General features: G+C 59.5%; 1 protein-coding gene across 1 annotated transcript; it reads left to right on the top strand.

Moving 5' to 3' along the window:
• Nucleotides 1-18,992: 18,992 nt before the first annotated feature.
• Osgin1 (oxidative stress induced growth inhibitor 1) lies at nucleotides 18,993-27,021 on the top strand. Its single transcript, XM_003461971.5, has 6 exons — nucleotides 18,993-19,150; nucleotides 22,702-22,787; nucleotides 22,987-23,123; nucleotides 23,607-23,798; nucleotides 23,919-24,010; nucleotides 25,817-27,021. The coding sequence occupies exons 2-6, from the start codon at nucleotides 22,721-22,723 to the stop codon at nucleotides 26,748-26,750; spliced, it is 1,422 nt and encodes a 473-aa protein (XP_003462019.2). The 5' UTR covers nucleotides 18,993-19,150; nucleotides 22,702-22,720; the 3' UTR covers nucleotides 26,751-27,021.
• Nucleotides 27,022-27,477: the final 456 nt, after the last annotated feature.

The following is a 27,477-nucleotide window of genomic DNA, read 5'->3' as shown; positions in this document are numbered from 1 at the left end:
CTGCACCCCACACTCCAGAGGCTGTCTCTGCTCCGGACTCTGCCAGAGTCAGACCCAGCCATTTACAAGGGCTGCCCCCAAGGCTCAGCCTTTGCCCCTCGGGGACTCAGGTCCAGGGGTGCAGGTGAAAGCAGCGTGTGTGTGTGTGTGTGTGTGTGTGTGTGTGTGTGTGTGTGTGTGTTTTCTAACTCGTTCATGGGCCTCTGCTCCAGCCGTGCTTGGCTGGCAGAGCCCGGCTGCTGATTATCACAAAGGTGAACTTGGGTCCCCCGGTCACCTGAATGAAGACGCTCAGATCTACCTACCGGCCCTTATTTAGTTACTGGACTGTTGATGGTTCTCTGGCCTCAGTTGGCAGAGACTGACTCATTTCCAGCCTCTTCTGGGTCCTGCATGGACTGGGGGCTTGAGGGAGCCCCCCAAGCCCTGATAGCTATGCAGCCCACTCGGAGGAGGGGCCCGGGCGAGGAGCAGCCCACCCTCCCAGCGCCTTCTGTCTGAGCCCTGACCTGCTTAGCGGGGGGAGTCCTCCCACGCCCGCTGTCTGCGGTCAGCAGAGTTGCTGGCTCTGCCCTCTCAGTCTTGGGGACCTGACTCCAGGAAGAGGGCGCTGTCTTCTTTGTTCCCTGTGTGGCTTCAAAGGGAAAGAGTTGGAACCTTCAACATTTCTGCAAGTGTTAACTTGTTCCAGGCTTTATGTGAAATTCAAGGGGAGATACACTAAACTTTAAATTGAGCAAACATCTCTTTCTGATTTGTAGTGGGATTTTGAGGTACTGGAATGTGAAGTCCACTCCGCTCCACTCTGGGCTCTGATCCCGAGGGAGCTGCCACAGCCAGGCCCCGAGAGGAGAATCCCTGCAGGGCCGGACCTGCCAGCCGCTCACGTCGCTGAGCACAGGGGGATGGGGCAGAAAGGCAGCCTGGCGGGCCACCACCACCAGCGTTGGAGACATTTGGGGCACTGCCACTGCGGCCTCAGGAGCACCCTCCCAGGGGTTAAGCCTTAGACTCTTAAGTCCTAAGCAGACAGTGGTTGCTGTCCTGGTCTGAACCTCCAGCTGCTGGAGAAGGACCCTAGTTCCAGCTGATGCAGGGCAAACAGAGGGAACAGGCACAGAAAATCCAAGGGGAGGCGGAGCCGCCAGGTGCGCGCCCAGCCCAGACAGCCCACCCTCGGGCAGTACAGGAACCTGGCCTTGCTCGGGCCCCCTCGAGGGAGGGCCACCTTCATGGCTGCCCCCACTCCTCCCGCAGGTTCGCTCCTGGCTAGGGCGGCAGCAGTGGCTGGCCAGGTCTGCAGATGAGGAATTGGCTTTGATGCGTGAGCCAGCGCCCAGCATCTCCCGAGCAGCAATTGGGGTCCACGCTCCTGGTGAAGGAGGGTGAGGCCGTCCCTAGGAAGGAGGGCTGTGAAGAGCGTGGTGTGAGTCCCTGGTGAGCATCTGTGACTGAGGCCGGAACCCTGCCTTGTTCAAGCCCGTCACTGTCAGTCTGCAGCACGAGTGTGGGATGGAGGTAGGGCTGGGCGTGACTGGGACCCTGTGTGCTAACTGTGTCGGGGACTGGGGGAGGCCCAAGGGCAGCCTCCAGGTGGCCAGGGCTGGGGAACCACTCCAGGTAGACCAGACCACCTGCACGCTGTCCATCTCCTCCTCACCTGGAAAGGCTACCTAACACGGCTCACAATGCCCACCTCTCCTTGCCTGCCCCAGCCAGGTGCCCTCCCGGAGTGTGGGCCACTGCTGTCCTGCATGCACTGGGCACCTCCCTGAGGCACAGTTTGGTGGGCTTCCTTTCCCTCCTGGGGCCTCCTCTCCATCCAGGACTTCACTGGCATACCGCATCCCACCCCAGGTCATAGTGTAACTGTGCACAGCCCTGGCACCCGGGTGTCCTGGTTTGTCACATCTAGGCCGCACTTGCACAGCCCCGTGTGCCATTTGTTCATCATGCCGTTCTCGATGAGAGTCATCTGACCCACTCAGACCCCATCGAGGGCCAGTGGCCGGCTGCTTCTCGTGGTGAGTTCCTAATGATGGGTACCAGGCACCTGTCCTACCGCAGGGACAGTAGAGCCTCGCTGGCCCCGTCAGCTGTCATCCCAGGCGCCATCCGCCCTGTTGCCACTAGATGGCACTGCTGGGATCGCCAGCCTCTTCCAGGGGCCTGGAGCCCAGTAATGAGTGTTTTGGTTCAGTTACTCGCATTTACTTTTTGCGGTACTGGGATGCAACCCAGGGCCTTGCATGCACTAGGGAAACGCTCCACTGCCCGGAGCCACATCAGAGCCCCAGCGCTGAGTTCCTAACAGGTGAGACACCACCCAGGCCTTAGACCTGCTAGGAGCAGAGCCGCACAGCTGGCTCCTCTTTCAGGGCCAGTAGCACAGCTCAGAGCTGCAGAAGCCCCGGCTGCCTGAGCCAGCGCTTCCCCTGCTCCCCAGAACTCACCTCGCTCTCCTGCTCCTGCCAGAGCACTCAGCCCTGCTTTTCCAGGTTGTTTACTGCAGGCAGGAATGTGGGCTTCACAAGTATCCTGGGGGACCCCCGCCCCCCAGTCCCCACATGGGCCTTGACTCAGGCTGACAGGGCCTCTCTGGTTCAGGCCTGAAGCCCAGATCACAGCCCAAATCCTGATCAATTCAGGAGCCATGGTTCAAACATTAGTCCTTTGCTGACCATTGTAATTGTGTGCGTGTGTGTGCACACGCGCTGGGGATTAAAGCCAGGGGCTCACACATGCCAAATCCTCTACCACTGAACTATATTCCTCCCTGGGTTTTTGGTACTGGGAATCGAACTCATGACCTCGGCTTGCCAGGCAGGCGCTGTGCTGCTGAGCTGCATCCTCGGCTCCATCCCCTTTTTGAAAGTTTATTTTGAGACGCAACCTTACTAAGTTGCCCAGGCTTGCCTCAAACTTGCCATCCCCCTGCCACAGCCTCCCAAGCAGCTAGGACTACAGGAATGTGCCACTGTGCCCGGCCGTCGCTGTGACTTTTATATCATGAGTAAAATAACAACTGGTATTTGTCACTGAATAAACTGTAGGGGTAAAAGCTACATGATCAGAACAAAACAGTATCAATAAATTTTAGTTACATATTGTTGCTTTCTCTCAAAAAAAAGCAGAGGAGAAGCAAAAGATTAATGAGTGCCAGGGAATGGTGAAAGCACATCCTGTACCCGCTGACACCGGTGAGATCGCCCTCGACTCCAGCCCTGTGCCCTGGGTACACAAGGCCGCTGTGAAGGTCACTGGCTGTGCTGCTTCAGAGTGGGGGACAGAAGCGGTGGCAGAAGCCTTGAGAGACACGGGAGCCTTGCACAGTGGGATCCACAAGCACCCAGGGTCCACTGGTGTGATTTGTGATTTTCCCATCCCTGCCGGATGGTCTGCACAGCCCCACAGAAATGTGTTGAGCTGGACATGGTGATGCACTCCTGTGACCTCAGCACTCAGGAAGCTGAGGCAGGAGGGTCTCCAGAAGCTCAATGCCAGCCTGGGATACATAGTGAGTTCAAGGCCAGCTTGACCTACTTAGCAAGAACCTGTCTCAAAAAAAGAAAAGAAAAGAAAAAGCCCTCAGCCTTGCCCAGCATCCCCTGCCTGGTCATTACACAGGACAAGAGCAGCTAGGATTCGTTTTATTAGAACCCTGATATGGGATCTGCGAGCCGCGTGGCCCTTCCTGAACTCCCAGTGAGTGAGCATCTCAGTTTTAATGTACGAAGCAAGCCAGTGAAGGAGTTTTTCCTCACTTAAAATGTTTCGTGTTCACATTCCAAGTGAGGTTGTTTTGAGTCAAAGGCTTCTTCAGCTGCTCAGTACCAAGTGTGGCTTTCTGGGTGGCCACGTGGGACCTCCCGGGCCCTGTCCCATGTCACTGCTGCACTGGAGAGGGGGATGGGCTTCCAGGCTCCATCAGGCTCCGTGAACCCCAACACTGACCCCGTTTGTCCTCTCTCACAGTGTCCTTACGGTTCCCGGGGCGTTGACCCCGCTCTGCTCCCGCCCCATCACCGGGCTGGTCTGCAAAAGTCTGAAGCTGAAATAAAGCATGCAAGTCAGGCTTCTGCAGCAGCCGCCCTGACTGCTGTTGAGGAAGACATTTTCAGGACAATCGGGAAGAGACACGGGAAGGGCGTGTTAGAGATTTGGGATGCACTTGAGTGCGGGGTACAGTGTGCGGAAAGGAGGCACGTCACAGTGTGGGACTGGACATTCATACGTCTCTTGAAGGGGCGAGATGTCCCCCCGCCCCCGAAGGCCACTAGCCCATTCTGCGGTGTCTCTTCCTCTGTCTGTCTCTGTCTTCTTTGACGTGGGTAATTTAAGCATTCTTTGGTTTGCTCATCCTGCTCCTTTATCTCAGGCTGAGGCTCTTGTCCTTCCCTTCTTGTGAAACCAGTTTAGGGGCTGGCAGTGTTCCTGGAGAATTTGGGGTGCAATGGTTCTGGAACCCAGCATCTGCTGTGCCCAGAGGAATGCTGGTGCGGACACCTTGGGGGTCTGCAGCTGCCTCCTGGAAGTTGCAGTCTGCACACAGGACAGTGATTACTTGGTCCCTGAGTCTCCTTGTTGCCTGTCTTTTGTTCTTTGTGTCCTGCCTCGCTCCTGGGCACCGGGGTGCGACTCCCTTCGTGCCATTGCATGTGCGCCGGGACAGCTCTCAAGAGCAACAGCCACAATGCTTCCAGGTAGTCCCCACCCCGCCTCGAGCACCACAGGCTGGCAGCCTCCTAGAGGCCATAGGGGAGCAGAGAACTGTGGGTCCCCCAAGAGCATCCCTAGTGAGGAGATAATGGGTGTCCTGCCTCAAGGACAGGCCCCTGGAGGCCTTGGTGCAGTGACGGGTGGATGAGGAGACCCTGGTCTCCCTTGCACAGAACCCAGCCTGAACTGCACAGCGAGCTGGTCCAGCAGGAGGATTGAGCCATGGAGCATCCTGTGGTATCCAGATGACAGGCACACCTCCTGCTGATTTCTCCTGGCTGATTTTGTCCTGTCTTGTAGGCTTGAGCACCTGTCACCGCTGCCTTGCTGTAGATGTGACTCTCAGGCCTACAGCACGCAGGCGGTGGTGCTGGCCACTGATGCACCCCCAGATGACAGGGTACCCTGCCTGGCTGTAGAACGAGGGGCGCCAGGATGGGAGCCCAGCACTGCGCACCTGTCCTGCGCTCTGACTGCTGAGCTTAGGGAGGGGTCCCCGAAAGGGCCCTGGAGGGTGCAGTGCAGCTGCAGGCTACGGGAGGCGCTCATACATCAGCACACACAGTGCCCTCTGGGCACCTTGGTATGGTTGCCGGCGCTGGCACTGGGCACTGTGGGTGCCCATCTTAGCCAGGCCCTGCAAGTCCCTCCACACTGCTGTCCTGCTGCACAGTGCACAGGCAGGGACAGCCTCTCACTGGCCGTGTGACCTGCTGTGTCACCTCCCCTCCACAGCTGGGCTTCCGGTCAGCTGGAGGCCTGAAGTCTCAACTGGCATCGTGGGCAAGCTGTCCCTGTGCGTGGCTCCTGCCACAGACTGAACCACAGCGGAGATGTCCAGGCCTCCCTAACTGTCCTCAGTCTACCTGCGCAGCAGGCACAGCAACACCACTGGGCCCCGCCTGTCCCCAGGTGCCCTCGCTCCTCCCTCTGGGCAGCCAGCACCGCCCCGCCCCACCGCCACCGCCCTCCTGTACCCTGGCCCCTGCCTTCAGAGTCTGCGGGAGCTCCAGGGGTGGCCACCCACACCCACTGCGGTGGCATCTGGACACTGTGTTCTTGTCCCTGCGCCAGCTCTGCTCCCTCCCTTGACCTCTGGCCCCTGTCCCTCAGCTGGTAACCCAGGAGTGACCCTTGACCTTCTAGGTCTTTCCTGGTGGTGGCATTCCCCAGGAACCTCCAGCCCCTGCTGACACCACACCTCGAGTGCACACAGGGCCTTTACCTACGCAGTGTCCTAAAGAGCGCCCCAGGACCCCGGCCGGTGCCCCAGTGCCTCATGTGTCCCACCAGGAACTCCCCGGGGTGGGCAGCAGCACCCCCCAGGCTTTGCATTTACAGCCTCCAGCAGGTGAGGCCAAGCAGAGCGGGCCATCAGCGGGAAAGCCACAGGAAGCCCGGGATGCCCTGCAGGAGAACAGTGTCAGCTGCCCCACCTTGTCCTTTGTCTCCGCTGCGCCATGCCACCCCACCCCTGCAGGGACAGCTGGGCTGTGGCTGGAACCACACCCAAAGCCCAAACCTGGAACTTGAAAGACAAATCCCACACAAAATCCCCTCCGCCAGCTTTAATCCCCTGCTCCTCCCATGTGACTGCCCTGTGGCTGACCTCGAGCTGGGGACTTGAACCAACCGGAATGACCTGCCCAGGGCTGGAGGCTGCAGGGCCATGTTCCTGTGAGCCCCTAGGGTCCCCTTGGCTCCTCCAGGCTCCTGTAGACCCGAGACCCCACCTTCCCCGGTGCTGCTCTGGGGCCCCGGGTTCACCAGGCACTTGTCCAGCAGACCTCTGTCCAGCAGACCTCCCTGCCCCTCAGGGCGCTGGATGTGGGGCCTCCCTCGAGATCCCTGGCCATGTTACCCCTGCACAGACCCTTCCGTGAGGCCAGGGTGCCCTTTGGGTTACCATTCTACCCAAGACCCCTGCATCTCGACACTCAGTGTTTCCGTTGTGACTGTTGGCTTTGACGGGCTTCCTGCTCTTAGCTAATGCTGGACCTGACACAGTCCCATCCCCACACTGGGGAGTCACTTGGGAGGAGGGGACTGTAACAGGGTACATGGTCATGGCCTCAGGGCTAAGCAGGACCTGCCACTGAGGAGCAGACACCCAAGTCCGGGTGGTACCTCCAGCCCCGTGCTCTCAGTGTGGGCTCTTCCGCACCCCAGCTCCCCTCGTGTGCCCTGACCATTGCCGCCCTCCCACCCTCCCTGCCCCCTCACCAGGCCCCCGGAGCACCCTGGGGTGGTGGTGGCCTGGGCTTCTAGCTTGGTGAAGCCTCTGGCTTTACCACTACCCACAGGAAGCCTGTGGGCTTCAAGGCCACCTCCCAAGCAGAGTCATTCACCAGGGGCCACCTCCATGCCCCAGCCCTTGGGGTCTTGGCACTGACCCCCCTGGGTCTGCCCTGGCCCCAGCCTTCGGCTCTCCATCAGGGGCTGTTGGTCTCCACCAGCCAGCAGGGCATGCTGGGTGCTGGGATTTACTAGGGGTTGGGGTGCAAGTGAGGGTCGATGTTGACTCTGAGGATTCAGCCTGAACAGTGAGGCAGAGGGTGCTTGGGAAGGCAGGGGCAGCCTTGGCCCCTGGGCAGGAGTGGGCTTCCCCAGCTGGGAGCAGTACGAGCCGCACTCCCATGGGAGGAGGTGGCCCGGCCTCTTCCTCCTCAGGGCCCGCGCTGCTCCACTGCCCGCACCACACCTCCCTTCCAAAGCCAATGGCTGCCTACCCCAAGGTCAGCTGCCGCCCATCACATGGCCCCACCTGGCCCTGGCAGGAACCGGGCAGACGAGAGAGACACAGTGTCTCTGGGACACACAGGCACCCTGCAAGGCCCCGCCCACTCACCTGTGCTGGCCTCCAGAGAGCACGGCGAGGGCTGTTTCCAGGATGTGGTCAGCCGTGGGAAACGTGGCCCGGAGAACAGTCCAGATAGGACCCGGGAGCAGGGCCAGCTGGTGGCATCCGAGGCCAGGGAAGGAGCATCTGGAGTGGAAAAGAGCCTGCCCTGGCCAGCTGGCCAGGAGCCCAGCCCAGGCTGCGCTGGGCTGCCCTGGACTTCTTCGGAGTCAAGAGTAACAGTGATAGTGCAGGAACCTGTGCACGGCTTCCTGCAGGTCCAGCACAGTCCCCAGCCCTGAGACGCCAGGGCTGGCCATCACCGTCTCTCTCTCCCAGTAAGGACATCGGAGGTACTTACTTGTACTGGTCACACAGCCAGAAAGGCCCCTGAGGCCGGGTTTCCAATCCTGCTGCTTCACAAAACCCCTAGTGCCCTCCAGTGCCACCTCTCCAACCTTATTCTCTCCCCACTCTTCACATCAGGTCCCCCAGTGGCTCTCAGACCCACCAAGCCCCTTCAGCCCCTGGCCCTTTGCACATGCTTTTTGTGCTGCCTGGAGAGCTCATCTCTGCTCAGTCTGGTTACCCATCTGTCTCCCTCCCATGGTGCTCACCGAGTGTGGCCCACGTGCAGCCCTGGGCCAGAAGCTGGGCAGAGGGCAGACCTGCTGCTCCCTGAGTGCCTTCTCTGTCACCCTGACCCTGGCCTCGCCATTCTGCTCATGAACACTCATTGGTCACTGAATGGTGCAGTGGATGGACTCGTGGATTCGCCGGTCCTCTGCCCAGCCCAGGAGGATCACCATCTTTAAGTGAGTTCATCTCGCAGCTCATCCCAGGGTCCCATGTCCCTTCCGTCCCTGCTCCTCCACATCCCAGGCAGGTCAGACAGAAACCCAGAGTGGCTTCAAAGTTGAGGTCTACACGGGGGGAGCCAGCGGCAGGCCCAGCGCCTCCAGTTCTGTGCCAAGCGTGCCCACTCTAGAGAGCACAGGCTTGGTTTGACTCCCTCACGACCAGGGATGGAGTCTTCATGCCCCAATGCTCATCTGTAAACATTTTCCGGGTCCTGGTGTCTGCTAAGCTGAGGGGCTCGGAACCCAGCACCGGTCAGTGCCAGGTGGAACAGTTCATCGCTGCCCACGTTCTGCAGCCTGTACCCTAACTAACATGACCCAAGGTGGCAACGCAGAAAGACCGGCCCCCTGAGCCCTGTCCACTGCCCCTGCTCTAGAGGGCAGTTCCCCCCACCGCCTTCACAGCCCAGAGGCAGTCCCCTGGGGTGCCCTACCCCCATTAAATCAGCAGGTAGGAGGCGGCCCAGCAGCCATAGTGGGTGATCATAACGGGGCCAAAAGACCAAGGTGCTGTCGCCCCTTCAGCCTCCCCTGCGGTCCCTAACTTGCTGAAAGGTGACTAGGCCTTTCAGGGTGACAGTCGGCATTTATATACATGTGTAGCCCATAGTCCCCAAAGTGTGGCCAGGGGACACCAGCTGTGGCAGGTGCCTAAGAAGAAGACGTGCGGTCAGTGGGTTTGGGAAATGCTACTGTGACACCATCTCCTTGTCCTAGGTCACTGCAGGGGTAGGGACGGGGAGGGCAGGAAGTGCAGACATCCAGATGCCGCCAGTCCAGCTCCTTGTGCTGGGATGGTGGATGAGGCCCTGTCCATCATGGCCTGTCACTCCCACCTGAAGCACACGCTGAGCCGAGGACACCAGGCCACTGCACACCTGGAACCGGAGCTCTGGCTTCCCTGCTTCCTGCCTGGTGGGCGTGGTATGGACACAGATTCAAGGGCAACCCCCCTGCCCCATCCTGGGGGGAAGAGCCAGGGCCCAGCACCTCGATGCCCTGAGCACTCTGTCCTCCAGCCCCGGCCTCCCACAGCTTAGACCCACTCAGGATGACACGGGCCTGCTTGCCTCCAGGCTCCTCACCCCCACACAGCATAGGCCAGGAGTAGGCCATGCCCTGTGAAAACCCATAGGAGTTGTGGGACAGCCACAGGGGTAGGGGCCCCACCCCAGGGTTTCTGACCCTTAAGCCTGGGGAGCTGACCCATGGACTGCTGGTCCTGCTGGGCTGGGGACCCCACGTGAGAATTCACAGCCAGGAGTGTGCTAAAGTGTAGTGTCTGTATTGTCATAGCACTAAGCTCGGAGAAGGAACAGCCAGGCAGCCTTCTCAAGGTCAGGGGACACAGCAAGGCCCAGGAGGCAGAAGCTCTGGTGACACCGCCTGGGGTTCTCGGAGCCGCTGGGTGGACCATGACTCACGTTTTCTTTTTTTTTTTTTTTTTTTTTTTTTTTTTTTGTCTTTTTCATTTTTATTGGTACCGGGGATCGAACTCATGACCGCCTGCTTGCAAGGCAGGTGCTTATGCCACTGAGCTAAACCTCCAGCCCCAATGACTCACGTTTTCCAAGGAGGTCACACGTGCTGAATGTCAAGGCCGCCTCGCTGAGAATAAGAGAGGACCTCCTGTGCTCAGAGACCAGGACTTCACAAAGCCCATGCTGGGGCTGCCAGAGGGAACGGAAGCAGAAGGGAGCACCTTGCGGAGGGTCCAGCTGGGGCGCTGCACACCGAGCAGGAGGGTTCACGTTGGAGGAGAAGCCGGACTGCAAGGAGAGCATCCTGTGGGAGGCCAAATGAGCGAGGGGCGCACACCCCAGAGAACAGATTTAAGGGGCCCCAGGAAGCCATGCCCAGGGCCTGGCCATGGCCCACACCAATGGCACAGTAGTCACACACACATGCACACCTGCAAAACTTGGAGCCACACACACGTACCACATGTGCACCTCACCACGTGGCACCCAGACCTCAGCGTGTGCCGTCCCGAGCTTCCCTTGCGCCGGCACACAGATAGGCTCCAGGGACAGAGCTGGGGAGGAAAAGTCTCCATGCCTGCCCTGACCGCAGAGAGCGCCAACCCAAAAGGGGGTAGCCAGAGGAGGCTGCTCAGGGCCTCCTGGAAGTCAGCAGCGGAGGCGCTTGAGGCTGTCCCCGGGGAGCTGTGTTTGGGAGGAAAGGACACTGTGTGGGACCCAAGGGACAGTGCCTAGTGGGCACTTTTGGTGACTGCCCGAGAAGTTCCAGGGAAGGTGCCAGGAGCCCGTGGGGCAGCTGGGCCGGGACGGAGCAGACCTGAGCAGAGCAGTGCTCAGCCGCAGGAGGAGAATGCAGGCCCATGCGTCACCTGGGAGCCTCCGAGACTGGTGACAGTCAGAAGCCAGAAGCCAGGCACACGTGAGCGCACCTAGGTCTGCATGGAGAACAGGCAAGACTGAGCAACTGCTCAAAAATCAGGGAGGCTGAGGGGTGCTGGAGGGAGGCTGAGGGGTCTCATGTGGGCCCGGGTAGCTGCGCAGATCACCAGGCTGTGCGGGAAGATGAAGGCCCTTTCTGCGAGTCAGGCTGTGCCTCGCTTTTTAATGATGATAAAGCAGGCAGGAGATGAAGGGGTCAAGGGCCCCGGGGTCCAGGACAGACAGAGGGGCGTGGAGGAGGATCAGAGACAGGGCTTCATGCCTCACTCTTCCGGTGAGGAGAGCGCCACTGGCAAGCACCATCATATCCTCCGCACCCCAACATAACGGGACAAGCCCAGCAGGTGAAATGGACAGAGTTCTGGGCTGGACATGAGGAGGCGGCTTTGGGAACTGTGGCTGTGGAGTGCGCCCCAAGCCCACAGAGAGGTGAGACCAACTTCATCTCTACCTGAGGACCCAGTGGCCTGCCAGCTTGGCACATGAGCATGGCAGGAGCTCAGCACCTGCCTGGGCATGAATGAATGAACAAGAAGAACAGTCAGGCCAGACCTCTGGGAAGTGATCTTGCCGTGGGGCATTTCACACCATATAAATGATCAGCAGGCTTGGCGACACACACCTGTAATCCCAGCACTCAGGAGGCTGAGGCAGGAGGATGGTAACAAGTTCAATGCCAGCCAACCTTCATAGGGCATTTAAGGCCAACCTGGACTACATAGTCAGACTCTGTCTCAAAAACACAATAAATGGATGTATGGATGGATAGATGGAAGGGTGGATGGATGACTGGCTGGTTAGCCCCAGTCCTGCAGCCTCTGAACAGGTCCCAGCAGGGTCCTGCTTCATGAGCACATGGCCCTCAGAACAGACCACCTGGGTGAAGCTCTGCTGTCACCATTTTGAATCCTGCATCTGTGGAACAAGGAGCCCCATATATATGTTCTGTCCTGAGATCATGCAGCATCCCTGGCTCTAGCCTGGGGAGGAGAGAGCTTCTTAGACCCATAAAGGTGTCAGCTCCTGGGACAGCATATGAGACAGCCCCTCGTTCCTGCCAGCCTTCAGGCCTGACCGTAGGCAGAAGCAGCCTAGATCAGGGCACAGAGCACATCTGACTCCGAGGCCAGCTGGCGAGGCAGGGTCTGCTCACCCGGGTCAGTGGAGAGCAGAGGGTGGCTGGCAGGGGAGGAAGCCGAGAGCAGAGTGGCCTGGAGTCAGGCCCAGAATCCGTGACAGTGGCCGCCCATCCTTGCCCAGGCTTGTAAGGCCACAGGTGGCTCTGAGTGGGTAGAGCCAGGCCCAGCCTGGTGGAGTTCGTCCTCTGTGCCTCAGTCCCTCCATCCGGCATTATGGCCCTGAATGCAGACATTGCCCATAGACAAGGACGGCATGGGCACCTCCAGCACAGTGTCCCCAGCTCCTGCCTCTAACCAGAGATCGAGGCTGCTCACTCCATCGGACACCCAGCATGCCCAGCCCCAGGCCTGCCCAGACCTGACCATGCCAACTGTCAGCACAGGAAGGAAGTCAGCCCTGGAGCGCAGGCCTGTCAGGTCCTGTCAGGCTCTGCCCTGCGTGCAGAGAGGCCCCTGGCCCCTGCCCTGTGGTCAGCACAGTGCCCAGGCTCCAGTTTGAATTGCCCCACTCAGTGGGTGAGTCCTGCTTGGTCACTGCAGAAAGCTTGCAAATCCAGCCCAGCACCGAGCCCACCGGGAAGGTAACCGGAAAGGTGGTGGCCGGGTGACAAAGACAGTGGTGCTGGAGTTGGCACTGAGCAAGGTGACGATGATGGAGACAACAGTGGCAGTAACCAGAAGCAATCTGGGATGTGGTCTCGTCTACTCAGGGTGACAGAAAGGAGAAGGTCCCACCGTGAGCTCGGGGAGGAAGTGCATGGAGCCGGTCAGGTGAGCCAGGCTGCAGCCAGGCACTCATCCTCCAGCAAGCTGCCAGACTGGGCCCGGCTTCCCAGTTTGCCTGTCTGAAGCAGCTGGTGCCCTCCTCCGGGGTGATGTGAAGGTTAACCACAGGCAGAGGGCTGCGCCCACCCCGTCCTGGCCTTGGTTAGGATGTGATGGCCACAGCCTTCCCTTTCCCATAGCCTGGTCTGTTCACTCTGTCTCATGGACCCTGGCCGTTCAGTCCCCCTCTTCCTTCCCAGGCCACCCTGTCCCCCGGCCCTGAGCCGGCAGCACCCTTCTCTCCTGCTTTAGAAGATCCCCAAGTGTGGTGGGTTAACTAATGGTCACCTTGTCACACCAGCTGAACTGAGTGTGGTGCTGGGTGCAGAGGGCCCACCTGAGGGTACCTGAGGGTACCTGAGGGTCGTCTCCAACAGTGTACAAGCAGAACTGGAGGACAAGAGGGGCTGTTGGTCCTCCAGGGGAAACTCGTCTGGCTGCTTTTCCTGATGTGAACGCAGCTGTTATCATCAAAAGAACTTGGGTCCTTGCTGTCACTGAGGACGACTGCGCTTCTCTTTGGGGAGCCCTGGTCCTTACCTTGAGCCCTCCAGGATACCCAGTGCAGCCAGTGAGGTCCAAGCAGTGGCCCAGGCTGTAGGCTCCTAGGGCACTGCACACCCACCCTCCCTCCTGCTGGCTCCTTCTGCAAAACCCCAGTCCCAGCCAGTTTGGGCATGAGCCTCCCCTGACCTCTGCAACCACCAAGTCCTCCCCAGAAGCCTCACCTCCTAATGGCTTTCCAGGATGCCCAACACCCCTGCTGCTAATGTTCTGCAAAGCCCCTTATTTCCCGCACCCTGACTCGGGACTGCTGCATAGGACATGCGTGTTGGAGGACAGTGACTTCCTGGGTTAGTGGAGAACACGCCGTGAAGTCCGGGGAGGAGCCAGGACAGTAGGGCCAGGAGATGCCAGGTCCTGAGGCCATCTCTGTTCACCCAGAGAGCAGAGAATCAGAGCTGGGTGCTGAGAGGTTTGCAGAAGGTGAGCCTGGGGTGTGTGAGCTCCCCAGGGCCAAAGGGGTCACAAAGTGGAGAGCGTTAGGGCAGCAGAGAGCTATGGAGGAGGCTTGGGGGTGGGGGTGAGGCGGGATGCGTGTGTGTATCCGAGTCTCCAAGAGGCATCTGGGCTTGGTAGGGAAGGGCAGGACTCTTCCCCCTGTCCTCTGTCCTTGGAAAGGAGTGGCACACTGGGGTCTGCAGACCTCGAGTGCTGCACAATGAAATCCCAGCCTGCAGGACCTGGGCACTCATGCTCAGACCCTCTGCCCTGGCTGAAGAGTCACTGGAGTCCAGCAGGACCCTCGAGGGCAGAGCCAAGCAGATGGCCCTGGTTTTCAGAAAAATGAGAGAGGCATGTACTAAACCTTGGCCCCTGAGGTGGACAGTCCCTCCAAGCAGGTTCCAGCATGTGCTCGGGATCAGAAGGAGCCACAGCGAGCCACCATCACCCATCTGTGTGTTGCTGTGCTGCAGACTGGCCTGGAGGGCCAGACGGGGCCCAGGAAGAGAGTCCCACCCTACCCCACAGGCTGCTCCCCAAGCGCCAGGGAACAGCAGAGCTTCCTGGGAGGCTTGGGAAGTGCAGGTGGCTGGGCCATCCCAAATGTGTGCTTGGCAGGTTGCAGGGCAGGCCTGGGACTCTGCATTTCTGTTAAGTCTCTGGCTGCTCTGACCAGGGGCCACACTTGGAGAACTGCCACCCCGGAGCCTGTTGTCTGGGAGATGAGGGCTGTGTGATAGGCAAGGCAGCGGGTCACCACGAAGATGCTCAGAAGGTGATGAGCAGAAGGGAGGGCTCCTCCCCACTTCCGAGCATCTGTGGTTGCCAGGCAGCCAGTTGCCTTGGCAACAGATCTTATTAACCGCAGCCTAGGGATAAAGAGATCAAACCCCTGAGAAGGGAACGACTGGCCTGATGACACACAGCTAATGAGTTCCAGAGCCCAGACGCAGCCCAGAGCCTCTGACTCCAAGATGGAACCCTTCCGTCTGGCTCCTGGCCCACAGGAGAGCTGCGCTCGCTGGAGGAAGGGTCCTCAGGAGGCACCAGCACTGTGCCTTCACCACCAGCCGATTCAAAATTGAGAGCAAAGACTTCAAAGACATGGAAGGCATTTTCCACCGGAGGCATTTGCTGCAAAGCCAGACGGCGACGTCTGTGCCCCAGAAAGTTTCAAGAGTCTACCAAGCAACAAGACTGATTAATGCAGCTATGTTTGTTGAGCTACAGCTATGTCCTGGCCCTGTGCTCGGTGTCTGTGATGTAAGTGAGTGATGCCAAGCACTGGAAACCGCTTATTCCACTGAATTTGCTTTTCATTTAAAATGATAATTGTTTATTATACAAAATAATGGACATCAGAATTTTTCTTGACTGTATACAATCGTGCTAAAATACCATCATACAGAGTTCCAAAGGTGAGCACATTTAGGTGATACTAACATGGAAATCAGTTTTTAGGGAAATCGTAATTTTAAAAATCCATCTGACATATCAAATTAAAAAGCTTCTACATAGCAAAGGAGACAACCAACAGAGAGGAGACAACTGGGAAAAAAGTGTTTGCCAGCACTCCTCAGATCGGAGACTAACATCTAGAATACACACAGAACTCAAAAAATGAGACCTTACAACAACAACAAAAAAAAATCAAAAATGTACAACTGAGATGAGCAGATGCTTCTCTGAAGCACAAATGGCTAATAAACCCATGAAAAAGGTCCAGCATCTCTGGCCATTAAGAAATGCAAACCAGGACAGCACTGGGATGCTGTGGCACCCCAGGAAGAACGAGAAATCAAATCACAACAAGTGTTGTCAAGGTCTTGGGCGAAAGGGCCCCCTGGGGCCAGCGCTGGCGCCAGCTGCACCTCCAGACAGGCAGCGGGTGGACGTGCCCTCCACCCTGTGGCCTTGGGCTGAGCAAGTCCTCCTGCCCAACCCTCTGTGGGCGGAAATCATTACTGCACACATCCTCCACTCCTGGGGGCAGCTGGGGAATTGATGAGACAGTGCCAGTGACAAGGTCCTGCAAACAGCACCGCCTGGACAAATATTAGCTCTCCTGTCACATGCCAGATGGACCGCCCAGTCCCCACTCTGCCCTCACTGGAAGCTGGCCAAGTCTCTCATGCTCCAGCCTCAGTTTCCCCAGGGTGGGATCTGCACTAAGAGAGGGCTGCTCACTGTGCCTGCGGAATACGGTGGCTCACCCATGCTCTGCCTTTCTCCTGGGCTCCAGGCCAGCACTGGCCACCTGACCCCAAACTCAAACGGGGCCACTTTACACCTGGGGAAGAACGTATGGTATCAAACCAAACCATGCATTTTACATAACCCAAGATGCCAAATATTTTCCTTTTAATATGTGATCAATATAAAAATTATGAAGGAGACAGTCCAGCTACTTTTTTCTTGCATTAACTCTTCAAACGCTAGTCCTTTACACAGAACCACAGAATTGCCAAATAAAATGCACCAGCCTGGCATGGTGGTGCACACCCATAATCCCAGCACTCGAGAGACTCAGGCAGCAGGATCTTGGCAAGTTCAAAACCAGCCTGGGATACATACTGAGGTCAAGGTCAACCTGAGCCACAGTGAGACCGTGTCTCAAGTGTGAGGACACCCCACGTGCTGCGTGGGAGGACTTCTCACGCTAAAGCCCACTTCCTGTGGGTCTGAAGTTCACATTCCCAGGATGCCTCAGCTTTTCTCCCCTCCACCAGCCTGTCCTGCATGTCCAGAATGGGAGGGATATGGTCACATGTTCAGAGGCCACCTGCCTCGGAGGCTGGAAGGGGACGGCCAGGCCAGGGTCAGGGCCCAGGAAGCCCTGGAGAGCGGCCGTGCAGCCTCCGAGCCCCATTCCCCTCCGCAGCCTCCAGGCTTCACCTCTGCCTGCTGTTGACACTGTTGCGTCTGGAAGCAGCAACTCAATAAGCGTTTGCAGTACTGCCCAGCAGGGAAACGGGGCGCTGGGGGAGAAAGTCCCCATCTTGCCCCATAGTTCTTCCTATAACAAATGCCCTACATCAGCAAAAGCCAGATAAGACGGGGGCTGCCCGGCCAGGCGAAGCCCCGCCTGCCCCCTCCCTGGCGGTGCCCTGGGGCCGCCCCAGCTCGGCCTCACTTCCCTGGGCTGAGAAGCGCCAGGGTGGGCGTCGCTGAGCCTGGGCGCTGCCTTCTTCTGCCTCGGTTTGCACATGCAGGCACCAGGAAGCTGCAGACCGGCCTGGCCATGAGGTGGAGGCGAGGCCGCAGCCACCGGGAGTGGGCGGGGACAGAGACTCTGGCCGGCTCTGCTGTGGGCGGGGCGAGCACCAGGCCCGGGCACGTGGGCCACAAGCACAGCTGGGCCAGGGGCCAGGGGCCGGGAGCCCAGCCCGGCTCATTGCGCGGCTTCAGTGGGCCACGCACGAGGGACGCTGGGGACGCTTTATTCCAAAACGCCTAGAGCTGAAAGGCAGTGACAGCTGAGCGTGAAACCCAGTGACTCTTCAGACCCCCGGGGCTGGGCAAAGTTCGCAGCCCACAGCCTGCAGGGGTGGGGCAGGGCCGGCTCCTCTCAGCTCCCCACCCCAGCGCAGCCAGCCCCTGCCAGCCCTCCAGCTGCCCCTTGCATTGCCCCAGGCCCTGGGCACCAGCAGCCCCCAGGCTGCCCCTACAGCGTACCTGACCCTGGCATCAGCACTCTCGGGCTGCCTGTGGGTCCCATGCCACGCCCTGTGGCCCACTAAGCAGAACCAGGTTGAGAAGGGTGAGGCGTCGCAGGGGCTCAGAATTTAAAGCACACCATGCACCATCATGGTCAGGACACGCAAGGGCCCAGCAGCCTCCTTTCGTTTAGGTTTGGTTTGGTTTTTCTTGGTTTGGCTTGGTTTTGACACAGCGTAGCCCAGATTGGCTCAAACTCATAGCGATGCTCCTGCCTCAGGCTCTGAGTGCTGGTATTACAGGTGTGTGGACCATGCCCGGTTGTTTTGTTTCGTTTTAAAAAATTTTTTTTTGGAGTCAAGGTCTCACTCTGTAGCTCAGACTAACCTCAAACTCTTGGCAGTCCTCCTGCCTCGCGGCCTCGCAAATGCTGGGATTACATCTGTACACCACCACATCCAGCCCATGCAGTATTCTTAAAAATCAAAGTTCATGGGAAAAGAAATCCAGGATAGAGAAAATAACAAACATGTAAATAAAGACGGGGCTGGCAGTTCTGGTTTTTCTCTGCGAGGATTTTGTATTTCTTTAACATGTTAACACCTTATCCTGGCCTTTTTTGCATTCATTTTTATTTTCTCAGAAAACTGTGTTCTTTTTGATTGGGGAGAGTCCTCCTTTTCCTTAAAGTTTGCTGCGACAGTGAGGGCTCTACCTCGCCCCGCTAGCTCTCCTGATGGCCACCTGTAGGCCTCAGGTGCAGGTGGCAGAGGGAGCAGATGAGGTCACAGCTACACCAACCACGCAGAAAGAGCGGCTGGCGTGTGCCCAGCGCTGTGGCTGAAGGCCGCCCTGTGCACCCGACTCTACTCCACAAAGCCCGGCGTCCCCCGCGTGCCAGCCGAGCGCTGCTGCAGCCTGGGATAGCCTCCTGCCACGCAGAGCCCACGTTGGGCGGCACAGGCAGGGGACAGGGACAGCAGGAAGCACCCCATCAAGGTGTGAGCGGTGACCGGCAGCTAAGCGCGCAAACCCGGGTGCAGGGGGGGGGTCTGATGCCCCGCCCCGCCCCTCAAGTCTACCGGGGGTCTGTTACTCCGCCCGCTGTAGGTGGGCAGACTGAGGCTCCGGGCAGGAGGGCCACCAGCCAAGAGTGCCTGGCCAGGAAGGGGCAGGGCTGGATGTGGGACGGGCTGGTGACCCCGGGCTAGTGGTGGAGTGTGCCTCCCCGCCTCGCGCCTCCCCAGGAAGTGTGATCCTGGCGAACGGGGCGCAAGGAAGGTCTCCCCACTTAAAGGAGCTGTCCTCTTCCCTTAGGAAAAGATCAGCGCGGCCCATCCGGGATCTGGCGCCTCCTTAAGGGACGAGCCCCGGGGCGGGGCGGGGCTCCAGGCAGGTCAGCTTCCTCTCCCTGGCAGGTGGCCAGGCCAGGGCCTTTTAAGGCGGACCCAAGGGCAAGTGCAGCCTCCCAGGGGCCCCTGCTGACTCACGCTTATGAAAGTGTTTTCCTGGCCCCGCCCCCGCCGCCCCGCCTCCTGCGAGCCAGCCGTGAAATACCCGCGCCCGCGCGCACCAGGCTCCGATTCCCGGGGTCCCAGGCGTCCCGCTGCGGGCACCGTGACCACAGCCTCCAAGTTCCCGTCCAAGGCCAGGCCCGCAGGGCGCCCTCCACCTGCTGCCCGCCAGGTGAGTCAGCCTGGACTGGGCTGTGGAGTGGGAGGTGGCAACCAGCGGGCAGGGTGACCGGCCACCAAGGACCCCGCTGCGGGGCAGGACTCTGCCGCCCTGGGCCCTCCGGGTGCCTCCTCGCTGTGCCCGTGCAGGTGCCTGGCCGCCTGAGCCCGGTGCTGCGCGCCCCACCGTCCCGCCCCAACAACTACTGCCTGGGGCAGGAAGGAGGCGTGGCCAGTGGGCTTGCTGCCCAGAGTCCAGAGGCCACGGGGCCTGCAGCTGGACTGGGCAGGCACTGCCCTAGAGTGCCCATGTCTCTGCCTAGGGCAGCAGACCCCAAAGGGGTCTTGGGACTCAGCTTCTCACCGAAGGCTCTGGAGTGGGGAAGAGGGTGGCCCTAGGGAGGGGGCAGCACCCCAGTGACTAAGGGACAGTGGTCCTTGGTTGACAGCTGCTGCTTCCTCAGCCTCGTGCCCTGGGCTGGGCATCAAGGCACTTTTTACTTTTTAGAGATAGTTGTGTTAAGCCTCTAAAATGCCCCTGAATCCTTCTGCCTCAGCCTCCCAGAGTGCTGACTTACAGGCATGCTTCACCACAGCCAGCTGTAGGTTGCTCCATCGGGTACAGCTCTTACCTGCCACTTGACGCCCAGGGGACTTGTTCTTGGTGGGCAGAGCCAGGCTGTGCCTTGTGGGCATTCCTGGGTGACCTGGAGCAAGATGCCACCAGCGCCTGACTTCAGTTTCCTTCTCTGCAAGATGGGGATAAAGAAACCCAGCTCAAGTGTCACAAAGTGGGCACAGGACCTCTCGGGCCCACAGGGGCTTCTGTGCACTGGGGTGCAGTCCGCCCGACAGGGCCAGCACTGCAGGCTCAGACTTCCTTTGGAGGTGCAGCCCATTCCATTTTGTTTCTGCTTATTTGATTTATGAACTAGAATCACCAACTTTTAAGGGTAGCATTTTTCCCAACATCTGCCAATCAGAGGGACAAGGGGTAACATTAAAAATGGATTTTTTAAAAATTTTATTTAAGAGGAAAAAGAGAAAAACACAAAATAAAAATGGATTATGCCAGCCAGGTGACACACATCTGTAATCCCAGCACTCAGAGGCTGAGGCAGGAAGATTGCAAGTTTGAGTCCAGCCTGTGTGATTTAACAACTTAGCAAGATCCTACCTCGAAAAAAAATTTTTAATTTGTTTTTAAGGCTGGGGCTATAGCTCAGTGTGAAGGCCCTGGAGGGTAAGTCCAAGCCCACAAAAGTCAGTAAAAGGAAGCAGGATGAGGAGTGTTTGAACGATCGTAGGTTCACATGCAGCATACGTTTGTCCAAGGCTGAGGGAGAACTTTCAGCTGCTGGGGACCCGGGGATGTCCTGTATCACTGCACAGGAAGTAACCTCTCAGGTCCAGCCCCCGGGTGGTGACCTCATGCGTGTGGCGTCTAGAAGCTTCTGTTTAGTGCCTACGGGCTGGGAGAGAACACTGGATGCACAGAGCCCTGTTGGTAAACCCCACACCCAAGGGTGACACAGGACAAAGGTCCTGACTCCTCCCTGTCAGCGGGCACCAGGGCGCCTTCCTCGTGGGGGTGCAGGACAGTGGGGCTGTGGGACAGGCTGGACACTGGTTCCCAGGCAGGGGCTTTGCATGGGCTCAGCTCACAGGGATCAATTGAAGGATTCACAAGAAGCCACCTCCATAACGGTGCCCTGGTTAACGTGCATGGCACTCCACACCCAGCCCAGCTGTGGCCCTGGAGGACTGTGACGCGCCCTTGAAGTCACTGCTGCAACTGCTGCTGGTGTTGGGGTCACCCCCAGACTCCCCTGCCTGGACGGACGGACAGCACGGGCCCCCAGGGTCACTGGGAGGCCACCTTTGCTCTCCTTGGGGTGGGGCAGAAGCGCCAGTGCTGGGGACCTGGCGGTGCTGGACGCAGGTGTTTCCCCATACCAGAGGTCACCCATGGCCTCAGCTGGGTTGTGCTGACCTGTGAAGGTTTTGCAAAAACGTGATCCACTGCTGACCCCCTCCTTGTCAGAATTCACACCAAATCCACAGTTCCGCCGCTGCTGGAGGAGCCCTGGGGGATGAGGCCGGTGACCCCGGACCCACACTGACTACCTTTCCACTCATGGGTGTGTGACCTCCGAGAGCCTTGCAGGTCTGCTTTGGGGATAGGCCCTGTGTCACAGTGGCTACAGGCACCTATGAGCCCTGAGTGCGGTGGTGCACACCTGTAATCCCAGCACTCTGGCAGGCTGAGGCATGAGGATCAAAAGTTCTGGCTCACCCTGGGCCATTTAGCAATTTAGTGTTGCTCAAAATAAGGGTATGCGTGTGCACGTGTGTACGCATGTGCGTGCTGGGGAGCGCAGCTCAGTACAAAGGTCTTGGCTTCGATCTCCAACCCCAGTAAATAAATATTGGCCAAGCCATGGGTGTGGCCTCGCAGAGCCCCACTTCTCTGCTGGCCCCTGCAATGGGGCGATCACACTGGTGGTGCTTACACGTGCAGACCGGACGTAGGATCAGGGTGGAAGGGACAGTTAGCCAGACACCAGTACCCGGTCACTGCTCAGTGTCAGCTTCCCTCACTGGTGCGCGGCTGTCACCTGCAGGCCTCAGACTGCAGGGCTGTAGACAGGACTGGGGTGAGACTGTGCCCCGGAAACTTGCTGGGATGCAGAGAGAGCAGATCTGAGATCCCTGTGCTCAGCCCACCAAGGACTGGGCGGGTCCCTTGAGTGACTGGAGCTGTGGCCAGCAGGGGGCGCCAACACCCGGTGGACACACAGGTTTCCAGGCATGGCCTCAGTAAGCCCAGGCCTTTCCCGTGGGAGACTCAGCCCTGGCAGGAGCTGCACTGTGTCCTTCTGTAACTCTGACGCCAGGACTCTCAGATGAGGAAAGCAAGAGGCAGAGAGGCTCCAGGACAGCTCGGGCGCTGCTCACCAGTGCAGGGGACAACAGCAAAGTCCACCCTGCTGCACCTGAAGGCTGAGGCCAGGTGGTGTGGTGGGCAGAGACGGCCTTGTGGGAAGGCAACAAGCTTCCAGGCATCACCCTGTCCTGGGCAAGGTGGGCAGCGAAGGGCAGGGCTGAGATGGAGGTGCAAGGTGAGCCAGCCAACAGGAAGGATGAACGCCGGGAAGATTGGGGAGTGGCCGTGTATTAGTTCATTGCTGGGACATGATACCCAACACCCACGAGCCAGAGGAGGAAAGGTTTCTTTCAGCTCACAGTCTATGGAGGTTTCAGTCCACAGTCAGCTGGCCGGAAGGCGGGGTGGCACGGCAGAGGAGCCTCCCTTTCCCTTTTATCCCACCCAGGCCTGCAGTCTATTGGACAATGCCACCACACCCAGAATTCTGCTAAGCCAATCAGAGGATTAATTCAACATCACACGCCCAGGGCCCAGCCACCTCCAAAAAGCCCTGCCCTAGACTTCTCCCCGAGACAGGGAAGGAAAAGGGAGTCATGCCATGACTGGTCCCTGCACCCTGACTCAGCCTGAGGTCTCCTGAGGCCGCTGACCGCCTAACCCCTGCTTCTCCCCAGGCCCGCTGCCAGCCCAGCCATGAGCAAGCCCAGGAGGGACCAGGTCAGCACCAGCAGCTCGGAGCCCCTGCCCGTTGTCATCATCGGTGAGTGTCCCCCCAGGTGGGCGGAGGGGACGCACCCCGGGCCCAAAGTCAGCTCCCAACAGCTGCTCCTCCTGTGCTGGTGCTGCCCTGACTGCCGTGGTGTTTGGCTGAGGACTGAATAAATATTTTCTTTGCATGGATGACAGCCTAAAGGAAGGGGTAAGCACCGGGGGAGTCTGACCCTGCCCTGTCTCCGCAGGCAACGGGCCCTCGGGCATCTGCCTGTCCTACCTGCTCTCGGGCCACACACCCTACGTGAGTCCGGATGCCGCCCACCCACATCCACTGCTGCAGAGGAAGCTGGCGGAGGCTTCAGGGTGCTGTCTCCTGGACCAGGTGGGCCTCTGACCCGGGGCAGACCCTGTGTCCCACCTTGGGGAGTTGTGAGGTCAGGGCATCCCAGACCCACCAGGGCCACTGATGGTCCTCCAAGGGGGATGCTGGGCAGTTCTGAAGGCCCTGGCTGTCACAGCGGGTGCTGGACTATCAGGGGGCCAGGCATCGGGACCCCTTCAGTGCTCATCCAAGCCCTCCCACCCTGAGCCTGGCCCTCTGGCTGTGTCTGTGGGACCCCAGATTCTCTGTGCTGCATGCACAGGGCCCAGCAGAGTTCGACAGGTAGATGTCAGCTGCAGGACTCATCAGAGCCTTCAGCACGCGGATGCATCTCCCGACCCCGATGCCAGGGCAGAGACGCAGGCTCAGCCCGCTGCTCAAGTCCCCCCTACGATCCCGTTCCGCCAGGGGCCTCTCAGGCCTGCCATGGTCACCCCGGCCTTCTTCCTGTCCCTTCCTCCCTGACCCGTGCTCCCTCTGCAGGACCTGGAGTACCTGTCCGAGGGCCTTGAAGGCCGGAGCCAGAGTCCCGTGGCTGTGCTCTTCGATGCCCTGCTGCGCCCAGACACAGACTTCGGGGGCACTGCAGACTCTGTGCTCTCCTGGAAATGGCAGGAGGAGCGCGCCATCCCCCACCTGGTCTTGGGGTGCAGCCCGCCCGGGGGCGCCTGGCATGTGAGTGGGGCTGTCCGGGGCTCCCTGCCCACCCTCGCTGGCTTCTGCCCCCTTCCCTGGAGCTCCCTCCCAACCCAGCCCCCTGCCCGAGGCCAGCCCTGAGGACCCCTTGCCTTTCAGGCCATCGAGGGCTCCATGGTGACCCTGAGCCAGGGCGAGTGGATGGGGCTTCCCGACCTGCAGCTCAAGGACTGGATGCGAGGGAAACGCAGGTGAGATGCTGGGGACAGAGAGGCCTTCAGGAGGGGAAACTGAGGCTCAGACAGGAAAAGATGGGCCAGCAGAGGGCGAGAGTGAACTCCGAGGGGGCTCTCGGGTCCCGTGCTCCATGCCCCCACCACAAGGCCCAGCTGAGCCTCAAGTGTGCAGCACGCCAGCCTTTAACAAGGACCTGAAAAGCCCCTGCTCCCCAAAAGTGACACTTTAGAATCCCAGGCTGGACGCAGGCGGAACCCCAGGCCCGCCCCAGAGACCAGAGCAGCTGGACAGCCGGACAGCCACAGGAACAGGCGGGACACACGCACTCCGGCCTCTGCTCAGCCGGGTGCACAGGAGCATGCCGATGCCCCTGGGAGGCCACCTCACAGGACAGCCGTGTCCTCTCTCTGGGCTGTCCCTGCGATGGGAAGACCCAACCCTCAGAGTGAATGGGAAGACCTGCGGACAGAAAAGCTTCCCTTTCAGCCCCTTATGTTTTAACATTATATCCCAAGCATCTCCCTCTGGCAGGACACAACCTTGTAACCATCCTTTTACGTGGCCTAGTAATACTCCCAACACACTTCCTGTGAGCTGGTTTAGCAAGGTTCTGTTGCATTCTTATCACGAGCCATGCCCTGCATTTAGAGATTGAAGCAGAAGCCACACCCACCTCACCTAGTGCCCTGTGGCCTGCCATGGTCACAGCCCCTGCTGGCCTGTCATTTTTTAAATAACCCCTCTTGGGCCCTCCTCTTAAGACAGGTCTTTGTGATGTTTTTTACAAAAGTGGAGATGGGGCACACCAGGCCCTGGCTCCACTCCTGAGCTCTGGCAAGCAGGAAGCCTGCGGTGTCACCTGAGCACGTGCTGTGACCCAGCCACTCAGCAAACACAATCAGCTACCCTCAGCAGGAAGCAGACCCCAGGCACCCCAGGTCTCTCTCCATGGGGCGTAGGGCGCCAGGGCGAAGCCAGGCCCAGGACTCAGTCACCAGCGACTCTGGCCCCAGCTCTTTCTGATTCTAATTTTTTTCTTTTTAAAATCTGAGACAGGTTCTCGCTAGATTTCCCAGGCTGAGCTAAACTTCTGGTCCTTCTGCCTCAGCCTGCTGGAGTGCTGGGAACACAGGCGTGAGCCACCACCCCTGATGTTCAGTGGAATATGTTTTGTTTTGCTTTGCTTTGTTTTTTGGATTTTGAAGACAGGGTCTTGCTATGTACCCAGACTAGCCTTGAACTCACAGCAGTCCTCCTGCCTCAGCTTCCCGAGTACTGGGATTACAGGTGGGTGCCAGTGCGCCCAGCTCAAAGAAATCATTGTAAAGTCAGCATTTAAACTGAAGTACAGAGAAGCGTCCCGCTTCTGAGTACAGGCTGCCTAGCAGCAGTTTACAAAGAGGGGCTCACGCTGTATTTCCATGCCACGTTAAGTCCCCCTGTGCGGTGACCAGGGCGACCAACCAACTTGTCACCGACTGCTTGGGCCAGTCCCGGTCTCTAGTCTCCAGGGAGCCTCTTGATGTGGTCATCACTCTGGGTTCACAGTGAAGAAATTGAGGCACATGGGGCTGGGATTTAGCTCAGTGGCATAAGCGCCTGCCTTGCAAGCAGGCAGTCGTGAGTTCGATCCCTGGTACCGATAAAAAAGAAAAAGACCAAAAAAAGAAACTGAGGCACAGAAGCCTCGGCTGTAGAGCCAGGACCTGAACCAGCTCTGGAGGCCATGCTCGGTCCCCCACACCTGGCAGAGGGAGGTGACGGTCAGCGGCGTCTCGCCTGGCTACTCACTGGCACCCACCCCTCCTGCCCGCCCACAGGGGTCTTCGCAACAGCCGCGCCACAGCCGGGGACATTGCCCAGTACTACAGGGACTACGTGAGCCAGAAGGGTCTCAGCCACAACTTCGTGTCGGGCGCCCTGGTCACGGACGTGGAGATGGGGACCCCTGAGCCCACAGACCCCAGCCCCCTCTTTCGAGTGAGCGGCATCCTGACCACCAAGGCCCAGGGCCAGCGGCCCTTCTCGCTGTGGGCCCGCAACGTGGTCCTGGCCACGGGCACGTTCGACAGCCCAGCCCGGCTGGGCATCCCGGGTGAGGCGCTGCCCTTCGTCCACCACGAGCTGTCAGCACTGGAGGCGGCCACACGGGCGGGCACCGTCACCCCGGCCTCGGACCCTGTGCTCATTGTGGGTGCTGGGCTGTCGGCAGCCGATGCGGTCCTCTATGCCCGGCACTGCGGTCTCCCTGTTATCCACGCCTTCCGGCGGCGGGTGGACGACCCCGGCCTGGTGTTCAACCAGCTGCCCAAGATGCTGTACCCCGAGTACCACAAGGTGCACCAGATGATGCGGGAGCAGTCGGCCCCGTCGCCCAGCCCCTACGAGGGCTACCGCAGCCTCCCCCAGCACCGGCCACTGTTCTTCAAGGAGGGCCGCCAGGCCGTGCTCTGTGACCCGAATGGCCAGGACCAGGTCCTCAGCGTCTCCCTGGTGCTGGTCCTCATCGGCTCGCACCCCAACCTCTCCTTCCTCCCAGGGGCAGGCGCCAACCTCACCCTTGACCCCGAGCAGCCCCTGAGCGCCAAGAGGAACCCCATTGACGTGGACCCCTTCACCTACGAGAGCACCCGCCAGGAAGGCCTGTACGCCCTGGGGCCTCTGGCAGGGGACAATTTTGTGAGATTTGTGCAGGGCGGGGCCCTGGCCGCAGCCAGCTCCTTGCTGCAAAAGGAGATCCAGAAGCCCCCCTAGTGTCCAGCTGAAGCCCTGGCACCCAGGCTCTGAGAGGAGGGAGATCACACAGTCCTGGGGACCCCCCAAGGTGCCCCATGAGAACAAGAGATGGGGAGCAAGAGCCACAGAATGAGGGGCCCAGGCTCCAAGGCCAGAGCAGGGACCAAAGGGATCTGGGGGAGGCTGCCAAAGGAGCCAGTCCCCAGGGCCAGCAGAGTGCCCACCAGGACAGTTGCAGCCTGGTTCCTTACAGAGTCAGTCTGTAAAATAAAATCAGCATCTGCCGCCACTGCGCCTGAGGACTCTGCTTGGGAACAGAGGGGTCCCCGAGGGGGCGGCCTGGGACTGGGGGACAAGGGCAGGGGGAGCCGTGCTAGCCAGGAGGGGTGTGCAGGTAGCCCCACTGCTCCAGCCCGTCCCTGTCTGTCTCACCTCTGCTCCGGATGTTCTGCGCCTGCCCGCCCCTGGCCCTTTGCACAGGCTGCCTCTAGCCCAGGGCTACCTTCCGCTCTCTTCTACGCCTCTTCCTTCAGATCGCCTAGCGTAAGCATCACTGTCCTGCAAAGGCTCCGGCCACAGCCTTCCAGGCCGCCGAGGGGGGCAGCCCCTCAGCGCTGCCCAGGGCAGATCAGCTTGAGCTCTGCATTTACACGTGGGCTCGATTCAGGGCCCGGTCCCGAGGGCTCAGGCTCAGGTCTCCTTCGCCCGCCACCGTCACCTGGACTCGCTGCCCAGCACCAGGCTT

The sequence above is a fragment of the Cavia porcellus genome, unplaced genomic scaffold (assembly GCF_034190915.1).
Source record: "Cavia porcellus strain 051 isolate PalLab524CR breed Dunkin Hartley unplaced genomic scaffold, mCavPor4.1 scaffold_4, whole genome shotgun sequence".
In the NCBI taxonomy this organism is placed as follows: Eukaryota; Metazoa; Chordata; class Mammalia; order Rodentia; family Caviidae; genus Cavia; species Cavia porcellus.
Note: the sequence above shows the minus strand (reverse complement) of the source record. Positions and strands in the feature narration are given on the sequence as shown.

Excerpts from the sequence above, each read along its gene's own strand:
- Osgin1 (XM_003461971.5), top strand. The coding sequence starts at position 22,721 with ATGAGCAAGCCCAGGAGGGACCAGGTCAGCACCAGCAGCTCGGAGCCC. Across the intron at positions 22,788-22,986 it reads CCTGCCCGTTGTCATCATCG|GCAACGGGCCCTCGGGCATC; the intron begins GTGAGTGTCCCC and ends CTGTCTCCGCAG. Across the intron at positions 23,799-23,918 it reads CGCCCGGGGGCGCCTGGCAT|GCCATCGAGGGCTCCATGGT; the intron begins GTGAGTGGGGCT and ends CTTGCCTTTCAG.